Below are 18,960 nucleotides of genomic sequence, written 5' to 3'. Positions count from 1 at the left end.
AGGCCATGCAGTTAGATTGCGAGGCTTTGGGCAAGAACGGCATCCCTGTATAACTCTAGCGAGCAGTGACTTTCTCCTTTAACAGGAATCTCAAAGGCAACACCAACAGATACAAAACAAAATATCTGAAGCCGCGTTTCTCAAGCAATGGACAAGGCAAACTCTCACATCCCTAGCGATGGCACCATTCTCGCTTATGCCCTTTCAGTTAGGACAACAGTTCAGAGGATTTGGTCTCCGTGTCACTATCGCTCAGGTAGCTTCGTGGGGAGTACTTGGATCGGTACGTGCTTTCAAAGTTATCCCGCTCTTCATCTGATCTGTCGTAGTTCAGCGGTTTCCGATAAGACGGGGGACTGGAGAAGGAAATAAATAAAAGTTAATTTAAAAGCATGATAATTTAAACGGCCATGCAGAGACTATAAAGAGATCCTTCGCTTTCCATGAAATAATTCTACCAATCAAATAATCATCAGACTTTAGACATGCATGAACTTCAGTGCTCTAGCAACAATATAAAACTCATAGAGAAAACTCATTAATATACACCGTTTACGCTGTGTAGTCACAATAAACTAATTATCTCATAATTTACATTAGTGTCACATGTAGAACACGGGTGCTTACTAACAGACATTAAAATGAATCACATCTGACTACCTTGCTTCATTATAAAAGCATTTAGAGTGGAAATAATCAAACCTCGACCCAAGACAGATTAGGACAAAGCATATCATGTGAACTACAAATAGGAGCTACTCATCATAGGAGGAAATGGGCAATTTAAATAAGCAAATCCAACAATTTCAAATATCCAGCTCACACACAAATAGAAACTCTGATGAGACTCGATGAGGAGTACGATGTAAACAATTTCCGGCATCACCTTCCCAAATCTACTTAAGAAAATAATAACTAGATGGCAGACTGTAACTTTGACAGAACTTTAATTAAAGGAATTAAAGAGAATTTGGTTTTCTTTAAACCAAAAATATATTATATATATATATATATATATATATATATATATATATATATATATATATATATATATATATATATATAAATATATATAACGCTTCCAGTTTATAATAAAATTTTAATCTGTTAATGCCAAGAACAAATTCTTGGCTCTTTTTCCAAATTTGCAAAATAATTATTCACTATATGGCAACTTTGATTTTTTTTTTTTAGGCAATAAAAGCAACAGCTGTTCCCGTGAACAGCCCCCACCCGCCATCTCCGGTGACATCAGCTGTGTTCTTGGGAACTATGCACAAGCAGCATGTTTTAAACCATCCTGAAGAAAATGCCTTTGATCCTGTACATGTGTTAAATCACTATTGTTCCATTTCCCTTCCACGTTTTTGCCGACATTAACATTCATTAATAGAGGTCAGCATATTCTGAAGCAGAGCGGAATGCTGTATCAGTTTAAGACATGGTGCCAGGCGGAAATGAACTATGGAGGCTGAGCCAACAAGGCAAGGTCTCTCATAGTGTTAATGGTCCGATCGGGAAAATAAACGCTCTTCCCCTTTACCTGTCCCATTGCTGTATTGTAGTGAATCAGAACCTGTATATACCTCTCAGTTTAGTTTTAGGGGGTGCAGCAGTTTTGGGTTTGTAGCAAAAGAAATTTTAGAAGAAAAGTAATATTTATGAAGACATTTCATCATAGCCAACCAACAATAGATTTTGATGTCAGAGACAGACTGTCCCTTCTAATAAAGGAAACACTTGGGAAATATGGCAATAAAGCACCCACATTTTTATATTACAAAAACCCCCCACAAAACACCATCTAAACAGAAATATTGGTGGCGGTAGGGATAGTTTACAGGGAAATTATAGATAATTTCCAAGTGAAATGCAAAATGCTACACACAGTAATTGCTAAAATAATAGCAATAAATGCACCCCCCCTCTTGATGTTCTACCCCTATGATTCTTCATTCGGCTTCAAAATGCACCCTCCAGGCAAAAACAAATTGTGTTGAAGTCGTGCAAATTGCAAGCACGCCAGAGTATTAATCCAGATCAATGAGCGGAGGGAGATTGAAAAGCGGAGGATCTGTCAGGGAATTTGCTGCTTTTCCCCTCGGAGGATTCTCCTAACTGAACAAACAAATGAACATGCGCAGCCCATCAGCCCGCGTGCAGGTGGAGGGCTTGTGTAAGATGTCAATTCTGTGTATGTTACATATACCTCTAATGTCGTATCTCCAGGCTACATGAACAGCGGCAGATTATTATCTGACATGCGAGGAGGAACTATTGCTAAGGTTAATTAGCATCTCTTATTCAACAATGTATTATTTTCTCTCTGAGAGAAGAAAACTAGATAATGACATTGACACAGATGCAATTTTGACATAATATAATCCTAGATATAAGGTGCTGATTGAACGGTCGAAGAAAATTATTTCAATAACTTTGCTGTTGATGTAATCTGTATCTAAAATCAGGGCTTATCTGTGTTTTTCAAATTAAATAGTAATGTTAACGTCAAAAAAATATATATTAATGTTGTACTTCGCCATTGCCTTCAGGACAGATGACCTCGATATGGTGTGATTGTTGTGAAGAACTTTCAGGGGCAATACAGAATCTGTAATTGTCTGATATCTGTAATAGTTTATAGTAATAATAAAAAAAACGGTTTGCTCCAAAGAACATTAGACAAATAATTAAAGGAAGAAGATGAATATATGTCAGCTTTACGTGGCAACCTGGCCTTTTCTGTTTTTGTTTTTTTAATAAAAAAGTGCACTGGGCAAGTACCAAGTAAAAAAATGAAATAAAAATAAATAAAAAAACCAGCCAAGTCCGTATTTATATTCCAGATGTACTGACCCAGACACAAACATCTGGAGGCCTCATAGGCCAAATAGGGGCAGAAAACATGTAGAGGTAGGTGTAACATGCTTGAAAATGGGCAGGGAATAAACATGAGCGGGGAAGACATAAGCATGAGTGGGCCGCACTAGCAATATGTCCTTTCCTTTATCCCTCCTGCTTGTATAGTCCCACATGATCATACATTATCTGCCTTATGGAGAATCCAATAAGAACTGAAAATGAAAAAGTGCAATGTAAACCGGAAACAAAGCTGTGCTATGTCTCACCTGGCTCTAAACACATTGTAATAAGCATACGGGAAGCTAGATGTACCTGTAGATGGATAAGATACCCTCCCTCGTGTATACCGTGGAATATTGGGATGTGGGAGAGTATGAGACATAAGGGGTTAAATGTACCCTGCATTTGGGGAGAGAAGTCAGAGGCCTGTAACTATGTCTAGATTCCATGGAACCTCATAAGAAGCATCCATGCACCAGATATAAGATAAACAATGTAAGCAGTTTGCATTATGATCTAATGAAAGCAAGACCCGTTGAAATCTTTTAACTATTCCACCTACTCTGCAGAACAAAACTTTTTTGCAACTAAACGTAGCTTTAGAAACATCATTCCTAGGACTACTGAATACCCAAACCCTTCCAGGAAATAAATTTAGCCTCATTCATATTTCAGGAACAGTTCATTGTTATGCGACACAAAAGCAGGCGCTGACAGGTTGTTGCTGTAGAAACCGAAAAGGTCTCTTAACAAGTTTGTGTTTTTATGTGATTAACTATTTAGTCTAAGTGGCAGATTTTCTAAGGTTTATTTGCTTAACACACTAGAGCACACAATTAATTACGGTCCCTTTAATCTAACATGAGGGGAACATTATGTCATAACCGATATAAGCATGCAAATATATACAATAATACCTTGTATCAATAATACCAATAAAATAGGCTGCCTTCGCGTTTTACGGCTTCTGTTGAAAGATTTCCTCGTTCTTCCCTCTTAATAGTTTGAAGACGTAGAAATTAAATGTATGTGATCTCATTCCATTCTAGCCATAGCAGAGCCTTTATCTGCATTAAATTCAATTACATTGCAGTTAACTATCTTCGTCTTTGAGGGCAGCATCAAGAACACATGGTGGAATTAGCCCATAATAATCCATAAGGGCATTCCAATATGGCTTTCTAATTACCAAAAGGTACCAAAGCGTGCTTTAGATAAGTGTTAAGTATCATCTGGACACACATTTGTGTTGATGGAACCTAATATAGTTATGCTCATGCTTTACCTATTATCCATCCTTCCATGTAGAATCTTAACGGTACCATCTATTTATAGCTAATCCAAATATTTGCCAAACTGCCGGAGAGTTGCTAATGCCTGAGCAAGAAATCTTAATTAATATATTATAAAGGGCGACATTTCATTAGTATCTTTAAAACACCTTAATTATACTTCTTAATTACAAGTGAAAGGCGCCAAATTGTGCCTGCCGGCTCATGGTAATGCATACAGATCCCCTGCCTTTGCACGATAGTTGTTGCCCTAGATCTTCTCGGAAAGTTCTTATGGTTCTTAGGGGTATTGGGAAGTTGGGAAAGCTGTATATGCACCCCTTCTCTAAAACGGCATTAGCATGCAGCTTGTCCCCGCTAGTGCCTGCTGCGGGTAGATAATCACCGGATGAAGCACTTAGCAGCTAGCTGTGTCACAATCTTCTTATAAGACTGAAATTTACCGTTTTCTAGACTGGCAAGGAAAACTTACATGAGGATTTCATATTAACCTCTTATGTTTCTAAGATGTCGTTCATCTTCACTTTATCGGACGTAATCTTCTGGAGAAACGAAAGAGTTTGTGATTATACGCATCGCTACCCTTATGTCTTGATTTTCTTTTAATGAATGAAATATCGGAGTTAGCGTAACAAAGCCTAGTGTTCATCGGATTAAAAAGAAAACTGGCGCCATGTTTGCAATGCATGCCCCCTCCCGGTCTCTGGGTTCATCAATCCATGTTGGGACCAAAGCCAGAAACACTAGGATGGCATAAATAATAATAAATTATAGACCTGAAAGGCTTGTTAAATATTTAAAGAGTAGTGTAATGAGTTTGCTTCTATCCCACCAATGTTGGTGTAGATTGGTGACATTGTTATATGTCAAGGTAAGTATTCGGCAGCCCCGGAATTACAGCCGTCATAGGCTACAAACCATGGCTGAGCGAGTATGATGGGACACAGTAGTAGATAGCACGGTGTGCTAGAAGTGGAACAAAAAACCAGGAATGTAGAAATTTACATTCCGACAGAACTGAATGGGTTACTCAATGATGTGCAAGATTGCAGCAATGAGACCATGGTTGATAAAGCAGGCGGCAGGAGCTGAAAAGTGCTCCCACTGTGCCGATTAATTCTCAGTCTGTTCACTCACTAGCTCTCATGACACACAGAACTACATGATGCTAAGCAAAAAGTGGCTTTTTCAACAAATATGTAGAGAGACGGAATATTTGCATATCCCTGGATCACCAAGATACTTCTTTCCGGGACTATAAGCATTGAGGTCACTCGGTGGGGGGGGTGCAGGAGCTGAGCAGACTGCCAGAACAGAGCTCTGATGTTCCATGGGAAATGGAGCTCCGCACATTAACGCGGATAGAGCCACTGTAGGTTGCTTATTCAACATTTATGTCCAGGTAAATGGTTCCTGAGAGGCACATGGACAGAATAGTTATCATCATGTATCATACTCTGTATCATACTCTGTGGATGTGAATACGCTCAATTTCATGCTGTTAAAGCCTGTTTTTAACCATGTTTTCTGGTTTGTTACTGGGATCTGCTTTATAGTCCAGAGGCTGCTGATCAGAGTTAAATCATGTCAAACCATGCTAGTATTCCTCTTTTAGGAAGGTCAGTGCTTTTCTGAGACCCCAAATCCCTATTTTCCCTTTTTCCATTCCCCGATGTCCCATACTTCTCATGCCGAGACTTCTCAAGGAGTGCCCTTCCCCAACTTATCATCTCCCCTTATTCAACCAGCTGGTCAACTCTCCTCCTCAACATCGACTCTCTTCAGGTCTCCCCACATGCCTTCTTACCCTTCAGTCAGTTTTACGTGTTTAGTAATATTAAACAATGTTCACAATGAGATAGTTGTGTGGCTGATCCACCTCACTCAGGTGCACTCACACCTCTTGTGCAAGCACTCACCTTTTGTTTCTGCAAGTCTAAGTTGTCTGAGATGCCCTATCTGTTGCTTACACATTGTAGAATACTTTAGAATATGATGTTATGATGTAAATAACTAATGAACATATGGTTTTGCAACCCAAAGTCACAAAAATGTACACAGAAAAAGAAAAAAAATGTGCTACACAAGCAAGGAATGTTAAATTCCCAGAATTACATACATGCAGCCAAACATTAGTTTAGTGTACATTGTAGGGTAAAGGCCTTGGATAGCTTATTTTTCTTTTTGCACATTTATTTGTAAAAAGTATTCGGTTTCATTATAAAAAAAAAAAGCATAGTTAACTTATTATACTGGTATTGGGGAATAGCCCAACAGGTTATAGCAATAAACCTGGTACTCAGTGGGCTACTTTATTTACATATTTTATGCCCTACCCCGTTACATAAATAGCTATTAATAGGTCGCGTAAAAAGTACATTTCTCTCCATAACTATGCCTCCTAAAGGAAAATCACACAATGGCTTATATTATCCAGGTTATGTTCACATCTACAAAATGGTGGGCTTTTTATACTTCAGAAGTTAGAATAAAAGTGCATGTATGTTATTGTGTGAGGATATGTTATTGTATTGTATTGGTATCCCACCAATGCATTCTTTCATTAAATCAAATATTGTTAAACAAGATTAAATTAGCAGTTTGGAAACGGTAACAGAACAAACTTGCGGTCAATGACCATGTAATTTTCTGTAATGGAAAATATATTAGAAAAAGACACTATAAAACTGAACATATGGACTACTAACCCCAATGTAGGTGTCTGCAAACAACTGACAAATACATTCTATTTACATATGGAAATTATAAAAGTTGCAATGCCCTTTGCTGTCCTTACTCAGGCAAAAATCTGTAAACTGCTAAAAATGAATAACACTAAAACCCGCTTGTTGCCTCAGTTTCAGGCAGAAATGGCCAGAGCCTTATCAAGTAACTGTGAAGTATGAAGCAAACCAGTTAAAATGACCATATTCATTAATCACAAAAAACCCACACATCCCGAGTAGGTGTTAGTAATCCACTCCGTGCAGATCATGCGAAGTCCACAATTACAAGCAAACACCTACTGCTTTAATCACTTTCGGGACGGTACAGATACTTCATCACCAGACTATCCACCTGTTTCTTCCTCTTCTTGTCCTCTTTTTTTGTTTTTTTGCTGTTCTCTCCTTCTCTGCCCCCCTGAGACTTTTCCTCATCTGATTCTCGATTTCTGTGTTTTGGGCCCTTTTTAATGCTACCTGCACTACGGTAGGACACTGTAGATCCTGACGACGAGTCAGATTCTGATGAAGAAGATGATGATGACGACGACTCTGGCTCCTTTTTCTTGGACTTCCTCTTTGATTTCTTGGAGTGCTTCTTAGATTTTCTCTTCTTGCGTTCATCATTTGACTCAGACTCAGAGCTGCTCTTCCGAGATCTGCTTTTTCTACTTGGGGCTCTAGAAAAGTCTATGGCGGAAGCTGACCTTTTGATCCCAGAGGATGATTCGGTATTCTCTCTCTCTAAACCCTTCAAACTCCTCACACTTTTTGCATCGTTATCATCATCTTCAGAATCAGGATCCAGACTCTTCCTCTTGAATTTTATAGGTTTGTAGTTCAGTACTTCATTAATGGCAGCTTCTAAATCTGGATCCAAATAGCTTCGGTGTCCGACAGGCTGAAGATCTCTGCTTTCCGTTTCAATCTCATCTGAAGCTGGTGTTCTGGCCCGGGGAGGTACTGAAAAACTACGCCCAGACTGGTGACTATAAATGGACCTAGCATCACTGAAGGCAACGCTAACAGAATCATCAAAATCATCCAGGGAGCTTCTCGTCACAGACAGACGAGTGTCAGAACGATTTCCTATAGAAGAACGCTCTGATACATAGTCTGAACGTCGACTGAGTGACGGGCTTAAAGACGGAAGGCCACTGCGGGGCTCGTCTAGTTTGGATGTACTACGCCTTAAGCTAGGTGGGCTTGAAATACCAAAGCTAAGAGTTGATTTTGTTTCATCTTCATCTTCTATACCACGTCTACTCGATATTCTGCTGGATACAACTGATACTTTATCAAAATCTGGACTCGTCACAGACCACCTCTTGTCAAGGCCTCTCCTTGCTCGACTTGAAGCTTCGGTAAATGCTTGAGAAACCAGAGATGCTCGGTCATCAAGGTCCTCACTGCCTTGGGATTTCCTCCAGGAATTAACAGAGAGAGTTTCATCAAGTGCACTTCCTGAAGAGTCCTTCTGAACCTTACGGAATGACCTATCTGGAGAATCTGGTCTTTCTTTGAGAGCAGAGAACAGAGACTCCTCATCTCCTTTCCCACCTATAGAGTCCTTAAGGTTTGATCTCTTTCTATAGCTGAGGGAGCTCATAACGGACACTGGTCTCTCCTCCAACTCCTTGACTGGTTTAACTGATTTTACCTCTTTTCCCTCCTTCAGCTCTGTGCTTTGGCTAAGCCTTGGATTTTTGAAAATATAAGGGTTGTAGGTGAATGAGAAAATCCAAAGAAAGTAAAGAAGATAGTTAAAAACATAATACAAAGAATGGAAACAATACAAAATAAAAGGAAAGAAAAAAAAATAGAAATAAGGACAGAATACTGAAGAAAACGTATGATTATGGGTAACATGGCAGGAATGGTTAATGCCAGAGCACATATGGAAACATACAGCCCTTATTTTGGAAAATATGGATATTTCAACAAATATCTAGAACAGTTTTAAAATATTGATTTATCATAAAAAATTTGACTAGGACTATGATGTGATAATAGAAAGGTCTACATTCTAACAAATTTGGCAAGATAACATTTGCGACCGAACAAGGATATAAAAAAAAGTCCACAATGTTCCATAGTAACATAGTTTGGTGACTGTTTGAGTTGCGGTTTTACAACCGCCTGAGTGTGACTCAGGCTGACTAGAGAATACTTTTAGATATAAAAAGTCTGATTGGTTTTCTGGTTAATGACGCACACGATTTGTTGATGACCCCCCGCAGAGGAATATACACAAACATTCTTAAGCGAACAAGAAAGACCGAAATAGGAATGCTTGCATCAATTACAATTTATAGGTTTGGGGAGGGATAATGCAATAACATTTGCCGCGTTTCTCAAAAACTGTTGCGATCACGGTCAGGCAAGAAGTATACATAGGTCAAGGTTGAAGGAAAGTATGGATATCATGATGTGAAGGTTACTGCAGGCAGTTTGGTATGTTTGCAAACTGAATATGCACAAAATATGGCAAAACCTCAAGATTAGTACCCAGACTGCTGCCTAACAATGTGCTAGGTAGATATTAAGCTCTATTTCAGACTTTAATTTAATTACAATTATTATCCGCCTTATTCAAACTGACCTGGAGCTCTTTAAACTGCCATCATCCGAGAAAGCTTTGGAGGAACCTTTATTTTTGGAAAGCCATGATTTTACGCCATCCACTCGTTCTTCCAGCTCTGAATCATCATCAGAGTCTCCATCACTATGAGAAAAGTTAAATCATCAGTTATTAACAAGACAAAGTTATCACAGCCAAGGTCATGCATGCCTTATGTCTTCTGATAGGGTTAGTCACAGCATCAGTCTGTCAAATATAGAGCAAAATTAGATGGGGTAAATAAAATATCATCAAGACAGGTGTGAGTTTCAAACATTGCATAAAACAATAGCAAGAGCAGTGGGGGAAGAAGACTCAAGCATCCTTGAAAACAATAATATTAATATTATATGTGACTATCAATAGCAGCCCATGAACCAACTTCTAAGTACACCTTCATGCCTCAGTGAGCTGCAATAACCAAAAAGACTTTAAAATACCTCTTGGGGCTTGGAACCATTACGCATAAGTACAAGTTTAGCAAATTGTCATATCAAAGCATTGTGATACAATCATCAGTGTCTTGATATAGAAAGATGGAGCATAACTGACAGCAGATTTGCAGTATGCACAATTAAAACATTTAAATCTATTTTAAGAAGTTAAAGTCTGCCTATTTTATTGTAATGAGTTCTATGTTCTGTGTAAGAGCTTGGGATGAACGACACCCTACATTTTCTAAAATGATCCCAGGAAACATTCTTAATCGCACACATAGGTTGATCGGAATACATCATAATGCCGATGCCTGAGCATTCCTCACTTGACACCAAATCAGCATACAGTGATTCACACTAACACCATGTCTCCATTCTAAACCTGATCTCACGATGCATCTTTGTCTATTGCCCCATGTCCCCTATCACTTAAACAAAGTGACCACACTATATATTTTAAAAGCCTGTCTGTAATATCATCAATGTGCCGTGTTTACCTGTCTTATGCAAACCAGAATGCTTTAGAGAACTGTACTGTTCAGTGTACTAAATATCATTTATGCTGCTCATATAGTTGATTAAACATCGCATCTGTTGCCAAGGCCGCCTACCCAGAAGCGACACACAGCACCCTCGGTCCCTTCAGCAGAAAATGTATTCATAAACAGCTTCAATAAAAAATATATACTACTTGTAAATGACTTATAATGTTACATACATGTCACAATGCTAAAACACTTTCCACTGACCACGCTGCTATACAACCAGAGTGTCCCTCTTATGCTGTATGGATTTTTGTGATGTTTGAATTTACAGACCTTATACATTGAATTAAACCTCTATATAAAACATCTTTTTTTAGAACCTTACACTATGTAGATATCACCCTCATCGTTGTGCCTTCAAAACTCTTAACTTAGACTCCAATTAAGGTCTGAGCTTTTACATCTGGAAAAATCGGACTAGATAGGCTGAATGGATTTCACGTGCCTTCAAATCCTATGTAATTAATTTACGGCTACACCATTATGTAATGTTACACCATCTCCCACGGTACCTTGTCACTTCTGAAAGCTACGCGGGCCATTATGGCAGCCTGGTAAAGGTTTAGGATTAAACGGGCAAGCCAATTGCTGTAAAGACAGACGCACTCAGGCAGCTGCTTGCAAACCTGAAAGCATCACGGGTAATTTAAGCCAACTCGCCTGTTACAATAATTTAAAATCAATAAATATTTCAGCAGTTCTGGCCCACTGTCCATATTGAAGATGACTAGAACAGAAGGCTGGGCGGCAGGATAGGCTTTGAGTGAGAACGGAGATTTCAGCCAAGGCAGCGCTACATAATATTTAGTGATGCTCTGTAAAGAAAACTCATTTGCAGCCGTTGAGTATATTAAAAAGAGCCTGTCACGGAAATGTGTCATCAGCCCAACTCTTCATCCTCACATCGGCAGCTGGTACCATTCATCTGGGAGATTGCTTTCCAGACACGTTAAAACGAAAAAAAAATATATTAAAAAAGGCAAGAACATCAGAAAGAGAAGATGTTCTTTAAGAGATTTTCCCACTAAAGAGGGGGGTTGATTTTTTTAAGTAATGACCGGTTCAATTGTTATATAAAGGCACCAGTATTATTTAGTGCCCGTGTAAAACGTGCGACTTTTGTGGGTCTATGATGGAATAAAATACATCAATGTGGTTAAGCACTGCTTCAATTCCTATGAAGGCGCTCCGTTTGAGACAAGCAAATATAGTGATCATCTACAAATGCCACCAGAGACTTTTGACTTCTCCGCTGGACTACTTAACCCCAAATTTCAACTACTCCCACCAACAATCCACTAACAGTACACTACCTTTTTAGTAGACACAATCTAGATAGCCCAAATGCAGTGCTCAATTTGCAAGGTTTTGTTGGCAGATGGGGAAAATAGAAGCTAATATAAAGTTGTTTTTTTTTTTTTCTTTTAAAAAAAAAAGAAGATTTAGCTTTGGCCATGTTAAACAGTAAGAGCGACGTTACAGGACCAATAGAGCATAGTTTGGATGCAATACAATGTTCACTATCCCCATTCCAAATGAAAAGTTTTCTTTGAATAAAGTTCACAGAAAGAAAATAAGACAATCCCTCACATTTCCAAGCCACAGGGGATTACAAATATTTTATATATAAAGTATTTAAGTTTTTTTTCCCTTCTTCTTTACAGAGTTTGAAAGAGAAGCATATAATCAGTGCCACAATTCTAACACAGAGCTTAAATGTCAAAAACCCAAGCTTTAAAAAAAAATTTTAAAAAAAAAATTAAAGAGCCTGTATATTTTAGGCCATAAAAAAAAATAATAAAAGCAATAAAATTTGCGCTCCATTTAGAGAGACATTACAAATGGCTAGGGCTGTCATTTTAGAACAACAGTCCCCCAAAGTAAACGGGAAAAGATGGAGTGTAAGAATTGGCCTTATTTAACGACTCTCTCCTCTGAGATGAATAACAATTTGATGGGTCGAGTAAACAGTGTGTTTAAAGCTAGTATGGGGAACCAGAGGCCATTATTACTTCCAGTTTGACTTACACCTACACCGGGACCCTGCAAAACTTGTAAATCCACTTGACGTAGCTGTGCCATAAACTGCTGCCACCTCCTGGCATTGTGAAACATCCATCACCCCCCTCCTGCCCCAGCATAGCGCTGATCTGATTTCCGACATCGCCGCGTCGCTTTGCTAAATCCGTTCCCTGCATGCTTAAAGCACTTTCTTGCTATGCTGGCTGAATACAGAGCAGCCTCCTGCCCTCATTATGTGCGGAGGAAACAGCAACTGTAGCCGCGCTCTGAGCAAATCGAAATCATTTTTTACCTGCTTGGCAGGATAATGGTATAAACACCAACACCACATCCTTTCACCCCACAATTCCCTCCTGCCTTCCCTTCCATCCTTTTTCCTCCCTCCCGTTCTACTGAAACAATTGAGACAGCAGAGAGGAATCTCGCGTGGGAACGGCGAAACGTTGCTGAAATTGAAAGCATGTCTGGAAGCGGGTACGTGGCATTAGCTGCAATAAGCGATTTATCCGCCAGCATTAGGCTTTTTACCGTCTAGAGACAAGGGGCGCACTACAGTTCCAGCTCCTGCCTTGTAACTTAACTTCTACTTTTCCGTAGGATCATTAAAATTGCCGTGGAATGTTATATTACACACCGTGATTTTGTAATTTACCAGGGTAATCCCTGTACCCTTCAAATCATCTGTCAAGGACCAGGCAAAAAACGAAGGGGAAAAAAAACTTTACCCATCTATCTCACTTATACACCTACAGTATCTCCAGTAGTTTATAATTTGAATGTCTTACTTTAACAAATTGTATTAAACAACAAGGGGCTAGTGAGCTGCCTCCCTGGCCACCAAATGGGCAATTCTAACATACACAAGGTTGCCACTTTGCCGTGTAAGGTATGGTGCTCTATACTGTGTTTTGTAAACTCCTCTAGGCCCATCTGTCACATAACACTGTCACGTCATACAGATATACGCAACGCTTTGCAAATTAATGGAGAGGATTGTGCACGTTTGCATTTGCCCAAAGCTCACCCAGCAGCCATCTTTGTAGTTTTTATCTCAATGCCATTATGTGGGGGATCATTTAAAAAAAAAAAAAATAAAAAATAAAATCACCTTTTTACGATACACTTTTCCTAGCCAATTGGCTAGCACAATGTATAGGTGGAAATCCATCCCCTATAAAATGGCACCTTTTATGTGTACAAGACAGCCAACCAATGTTCAGGAATAAGGAATGCTAAGCCACATAAAATACACGATTATTCACGTTATTGCAAGTAAATATATATATGTGCACTCGGAGAAACAAGAACAATTAAAAGCAACCTGTGTCTTTCAGGTTTATGTTAGATGAGGTTAATTCAATGGGCATGCATTTGCCGGGGCAGGAACAGGCCATGCGGTTATACAGGCAGTCAGATGGCTCTTCAGAGCGACTGCCAGGCTGTGGGGTAGATACTCTGAGCATGCAAAGGATAAGGGGCAAATCAAAAATACATGAGAGAACTTTGCATCCTCACTTTTTATTCTTTCGCTTATGATACTTGGTCACCATGTCCTGTAGACTAAAAACATGGAGATAAAAGAAGCATGAGAAAAACATCTAAAAATAACTAATGGTGTTGAAGAAACAACGGGCCAAATAATAATAGTTTTGTGAATAATTTACAGAATGGGAGTGGTAAGTCTGGAGAAGATTCCTACCTGTTAATCAAGTCTTCGTTGTCATCACTCTCCATCTCATCCTCAATAGCAGCCTGAAGGTCCCCGATGCGCTTGAAGGCCAGTTTTAGATCAGATTGTAAACTTTGGTTTGCAGCTTCCAAACTCTCCAAATCCATTTCCTGCGGACAGAAAACCAACCATACGGTTACCCAGTACATTAATAACACAGTGAATCCTGGGCCATCTAGTAAAAGCGTACATTTTGTTTATTATATTCCATAGGTAAATGGGCCAGGGCAGGTTTACAAATTGAGTTGGACACTGGGGTCTTTTCTTAATAGATAATAAGCAAATGACACCAATTACCACAACACTCTTGTGTTGTGATGTACACCTATGCACAGGGGCGGGCTGGGCCGGGGGGCAATTGCCCCCCCAGGCCGCCCCAAATCTAATCTAAACGGCCGCTGGGTGCTGATGCCGCCGGCCGGCGCTACTTTAATACTTTTTTTTAAAATTGAATATAGCAAGCCGATCGGCTATTAAATGAAAAAAAAACAATAGTATTAAAGCAGCGCCGGCCGGCGGCATCAGCACCCAGCGGCCGTGTGCGATGGCCGCCAAGTGATGGGAGCAGCGTGAGGGGTGAAAGCTCCGCCCCCTCGCACTCACCTTTCACCCCTCACGCTGCTCCCATCACTATGCGGCCATCAGATTGTTGGAAATCGAATCTAAACGGCTGCGTACTTTAATACTTTATTTATTTATTTTTAATATGGCAAGCCGATCCGGCATATTAAATAAATAAAAAAAAGGATTAAAGTAGCTCCGGCCGGTGGCATCAGCAACCAGCGGCCGTTTAGATAAGTTTTCCAGCAGCCTGATGGCCGCATAGTGATGGGAGCAGCGTGAGGGGTGAAAGGTGAGTGCGAGGGGGCGGAGCCACTTCACTTGACTTGCCCCCCAGGCCTTAGGCTGCCAGCCCTCCCCTGCCTATGCAACAGTGTCATGTGTGAGAACGATGAAATGTTTGTGCGAGTCAGATGCCCCATGAGACCATATCAGCATGTGCCTACAGCATACTTCTGAAGTGTCCCTATTAAGAGAACCATTAAAAGGCCATTGTAATTTACTTACCAGCTCATGCTTCTTGCGGCTGGCCTCGGTCTCTTTTTTAGCCAATTCCACCATTTCCTCCTTCATGTCCCGGATCTGCCTCTGCATTCTTTTATTCTGCTCCTTCTCTCTGTTCTCTGCTGCTACCCGCTGATCCCTTTCCTCTGTCAGTTTTTCTATGTTCTCCTTTAACCGTGTGACTAGACTCTGTTGGAAGAATGCAGTTTCAGAAAAAGGACAATTTAGGAAATTAACATTTAACGCTAGTTTTCCAAATTTAAGTGGTTGAGATCCCTTAAGTCTATGAAATCTAAATGCAAATTTTGCACCAACCTAGGTAGTGTCCCCGTTTCTAATCTCTAGATGGTTTGATTTGTGTTCAGATCACTATAAGCCTAATTGTCAGCATGAAGCTTTGGAGGAATTGGCCAGCATCTAATCTTGTTCTTGGGCCCCACAATCTATCAGATCAAGGAGATGGGATAGTATGGTTCTATTGCTGGTTTACCAACCACATCTTGGGAATCAATGCAAACTGTCAATCCATTTATTTACTAAAGCCTCATGTACCCTTTCTTGGTGAAACAATTCCAATAAGATGAAAACAGCTGCTCATAAATCTCAGGTGTGCCTTAAAGTTACATTTTTACAGCAGCGTAAACTGGTTTGCCAAATAAACTTTACAAAGGTGAAGGGTAACAAACTAAAATATTAAGAAGAGAGTCAATGGCATCTGGCGGTAAATATAGCCATACAATTGTTTAATCAATGTGTAATCATAAGACAGGAGGGTACTGTTTGTTTTGTATTAGTGGTGACTAGTGGGTATCTATGAGAATCCAGACAAAACATAAGGAAGTGATTTATTTCATAGAACCTTTTTTTTTTCTTTTTGGTTGGCAACGAGCAATAACTGTGTTCCAACATGGCTTCCATTTTGGTTTCAGGGACAATGACAAATTTCTTGGGTTCTACTCACCTCCATACGTTTCACTTGCGTCCTCTCAAATTCCAGACGTGTCTCAAGTTCCCGGATCTTGGCTTCTTGTCTGCTCACTAGAGACTTATCCACCGTAGACTGTTCCACAAACTCTAGCTGACTCTGTAAGCCTTGTAACTGCACCATGGAAGAAAAACACATTATACATAACAGTTAAACAGGGAAACAATTCAGCAGCCATTGCAGTAGTATTCACCATTTACAGATAAGAATATGCCACTTTTGTTACAAGTAAAATTATCAATTGTGATAAAAAAAAATCATAAAAAAAAGACAGGTGTTTTTTGGTCTTTAGCAAAAGAAATATAGTTATATCCACTATCCTGTATGATAGTTACACTGCTTGACAAATCGGGGATAATTTAGCTTCTACACAGGCTGGAATTCATCTATAGAGACAAGTTAATACGAACATAAATCTAGAAAAATAAACAGCAGCAAAATCGTAGACACGCAGTATCACAGGATTTTTTGGGGAATATACTGCAATTTGCACAGGACTAGAAAACAAAATTCCTGTCCACTTGTTGAAGTAAATTACAGACCTATAATGGGAATGTCTGGCTTCTTATATAGCCTAGAAATTTTTCTTGTGGAAAGCAAAAAAAAAAAAATCATCATTTGTAGATAGAACAAGTTTTTTCTCAAAACATTTAATGTTAACGAATAATGGTGTTCTATCCAATATATAAACTCTTCTTTAAGTTTTAAATGGGATTTTGCAGGGGCACTTCCCCTATGGGTGGACACGTAACTTTTTGGTGGTTTGCCGGAAGCTATGACACAGGTGATAAGACCACGTTTCAAACTCTGAACCATAACCACGGCACATAACCCATACGTCCATAAAACACATAACGAGAATACTAAAGAAAAAAAATACCGCCTTCTTAATTGCTGCAGTTTCACAATAGGATTGATCAAATAAGAGTTTGTGTGGGACAAGGTTACAAATACAAAGTGAAAATATGTAAAAGAAGAGAAAGAGGCCATTTAAAAGAGGAATGAATTATACAAAAAAACGGAAAAAATCTATAACACATTGACTATTCCATGTAGAGTATATTAATCCACCACTGTAGATTATTCCCCCTCAGCCTTCCCCTATGCAAGTTATCGACTGGGAATTAGTTAGCGTGCTTTATTTACTTAGTTTCACTAAAGCTCTTCGACACAGCTTTTAATTACAAAAGATGAATGTATTAAGAGAGTGAATCACAGAGGATACGAAATGGGTTTTAGATAAATTCCCCTGGAAGACTTTTTTCTGTCTGAAAGTTGGTGGTGTTATTATTTAGCATCTTAACAGTCTATCCTTTATCAACCTGGAGGGGTGTTTTCCACTAGGCATGCCACTAAGGTGCCAAATACATTGGGGTATTGGGGTAGAGACCATAAAAAATAAAACAAGATATACCTTTTCCCCATGATTCTGCATTATCTAGCAGCATTCAGGCTACACGAGTCAATATTGGTTGTACTCACACAGAAAGTCCATGTCAAATTTAGACCCGAGGGAGTAATCAAGGTTGCTTTGAGGCTAATCCCCCTAATAGTGCTAACATTGTTAAGAAAAGATCAAATAATCACACACCGTGTAGATGTAACTCAAAGAATGGTCATTAAAGGCATACAACCATGTGCATTACTTATGCTTTCTTGAAGAAAATAGCTGGTATTTCTAAGCAAGATGCAGTGACCATGCCATAGTTTAAACTTATGATGCAATTTAATTCACGATCCATATACACACACACACACACACACACACACACACACACACACACAGATACATACATACATACATACATACACACACACAAACAGCCAGATCAATGATTTGGAACAAATCAAAACTCCTTTACTAACTCTAGAGCCTTGAGGAAGTAACATGCATGGGAAAAAAAACAGACTGCTGGAAATATATATAAAAGGGCTTAAAAGGACCAACTCCATACCAGGATTTGGGCAAATCGAGTTAAGTAATGTGCTGATGATTGGCTTGGGCTAGCTGAATAAACCGCTACCTTTTTTGTTTAATCTGCCTAATGGGAGGGTGATTTGTATTGCTCTGCGCGTCATTAGCTGTATGGCTCTCTGGCTGTCCCCACACACACACACAGGCTTAATGGTCCGTGTGCCGGCTGGATCACACCATCCATTCAAGAGCTTTCTCTGGGACCTCCACAAGTTCTGGACTGGTGACAAACATCCTACATGGACTAGCAGAAGAAGCAACCAGACTGATTGTTGGGGGGGGGGGATAAAAATGGCTCTCTGCGTGCCATGCGTGCTTTCAGTACTGCAGGAACCAAACATTTCAGCACTGAATACTTTCCATACAATGCGCATGTAACCATAGTTTATGTCTATAATAAGACAGACTTGGGTAATTGAGTAAAGCAGTGTGTCATTCCATTGGTTTTCAATGGAAGAGCTCAGCAAGGTCTTAAACAGCTGTCTAAAGTTAAATTAACGCCAAAACGCCCATTTACCTTCCATTGTGTCCACGGACTTTATTATCTAGTAAAAAATAAAGTCATCTCTTTAAATATCAATTCAGAAAATTCTGTTTACAAATCCACGTCGAGGAACCAGACTTCAGGGGAAGCAATTAGGGAAAACATAAAATATTATTGCCCTAATCCAATTATGCATTTTGGAAGCCGAGTTTATGTACTTA

General features: G+C 39.4%; 1 protein-coding gene across 6 annotated transcripts in view; it reads right to left on the bottom strand.

Annotated features, from left to right (window-relative positions):
- Positions 1–208: 208 nt before the first annotated feature.
- The window catches only part of LOC149286095 (unconventional myosin-XVIIIa-like), a 128,108-nt gene continuing 109,356 nt past the window's right edge, over positions 209–18,960 (bottom strand). For 2 of the 6 annotated variants that reach the window (XM_089494362.1, XM_089494361.1), the window contains exons 37-42: positions 16,257–16,394; positions 15,299–15,484; positions 14,201–14,340; positions 14,017–14,061; positions 9,476–9,602; positions 7,185–8,546 (exon numbers count right to left, since the gene is read on the bottom strand). In XM_089494362.1, the coding sequence (XP_089350488.1) occupies positions 7,185–8,546; positions 9,476–9,602; positions 14,017–14,061; positions 14,201–14,340; positions 15,299–15,484; positions 16,257–16,394 (1,998 nt within the window). Of the gene's footprint in view, positions 357–7,184; positions 8,547–9,010; positions 9,027–9,475; positions 9,603–14,016; positions 14,062–14,200; positions 14,341–15,298; positions 15,485–16,256; positions 16,395–18,960 lie in introns of those variants that run through there. The other 4 variants (XM_089494365.1, XM_089494366.1, XM_089494363.1 and 1 more) reach the window with 3 other exon arrangements.

The sequence above is a fragment of the Sceloporus occidentalis genome, unplaced genomic scaffold (genome assembly GCF_023333645.1).
Source record: "Sceloporus occidentalis isolate IW3139 unplaced genomic scaffold, rSceOcc1.0.p SCAF_72, whole genome shotgun sequence".
NCBI lineage: Eukaryota > Metazoa > Chordata > Lepidosauria > Squamata > Phrynosomatidae > Sceloporus > Sceloporus occidentalis.
This window is presented reverse-complemented; position numbering and strand designations above follow the sequence as displayed.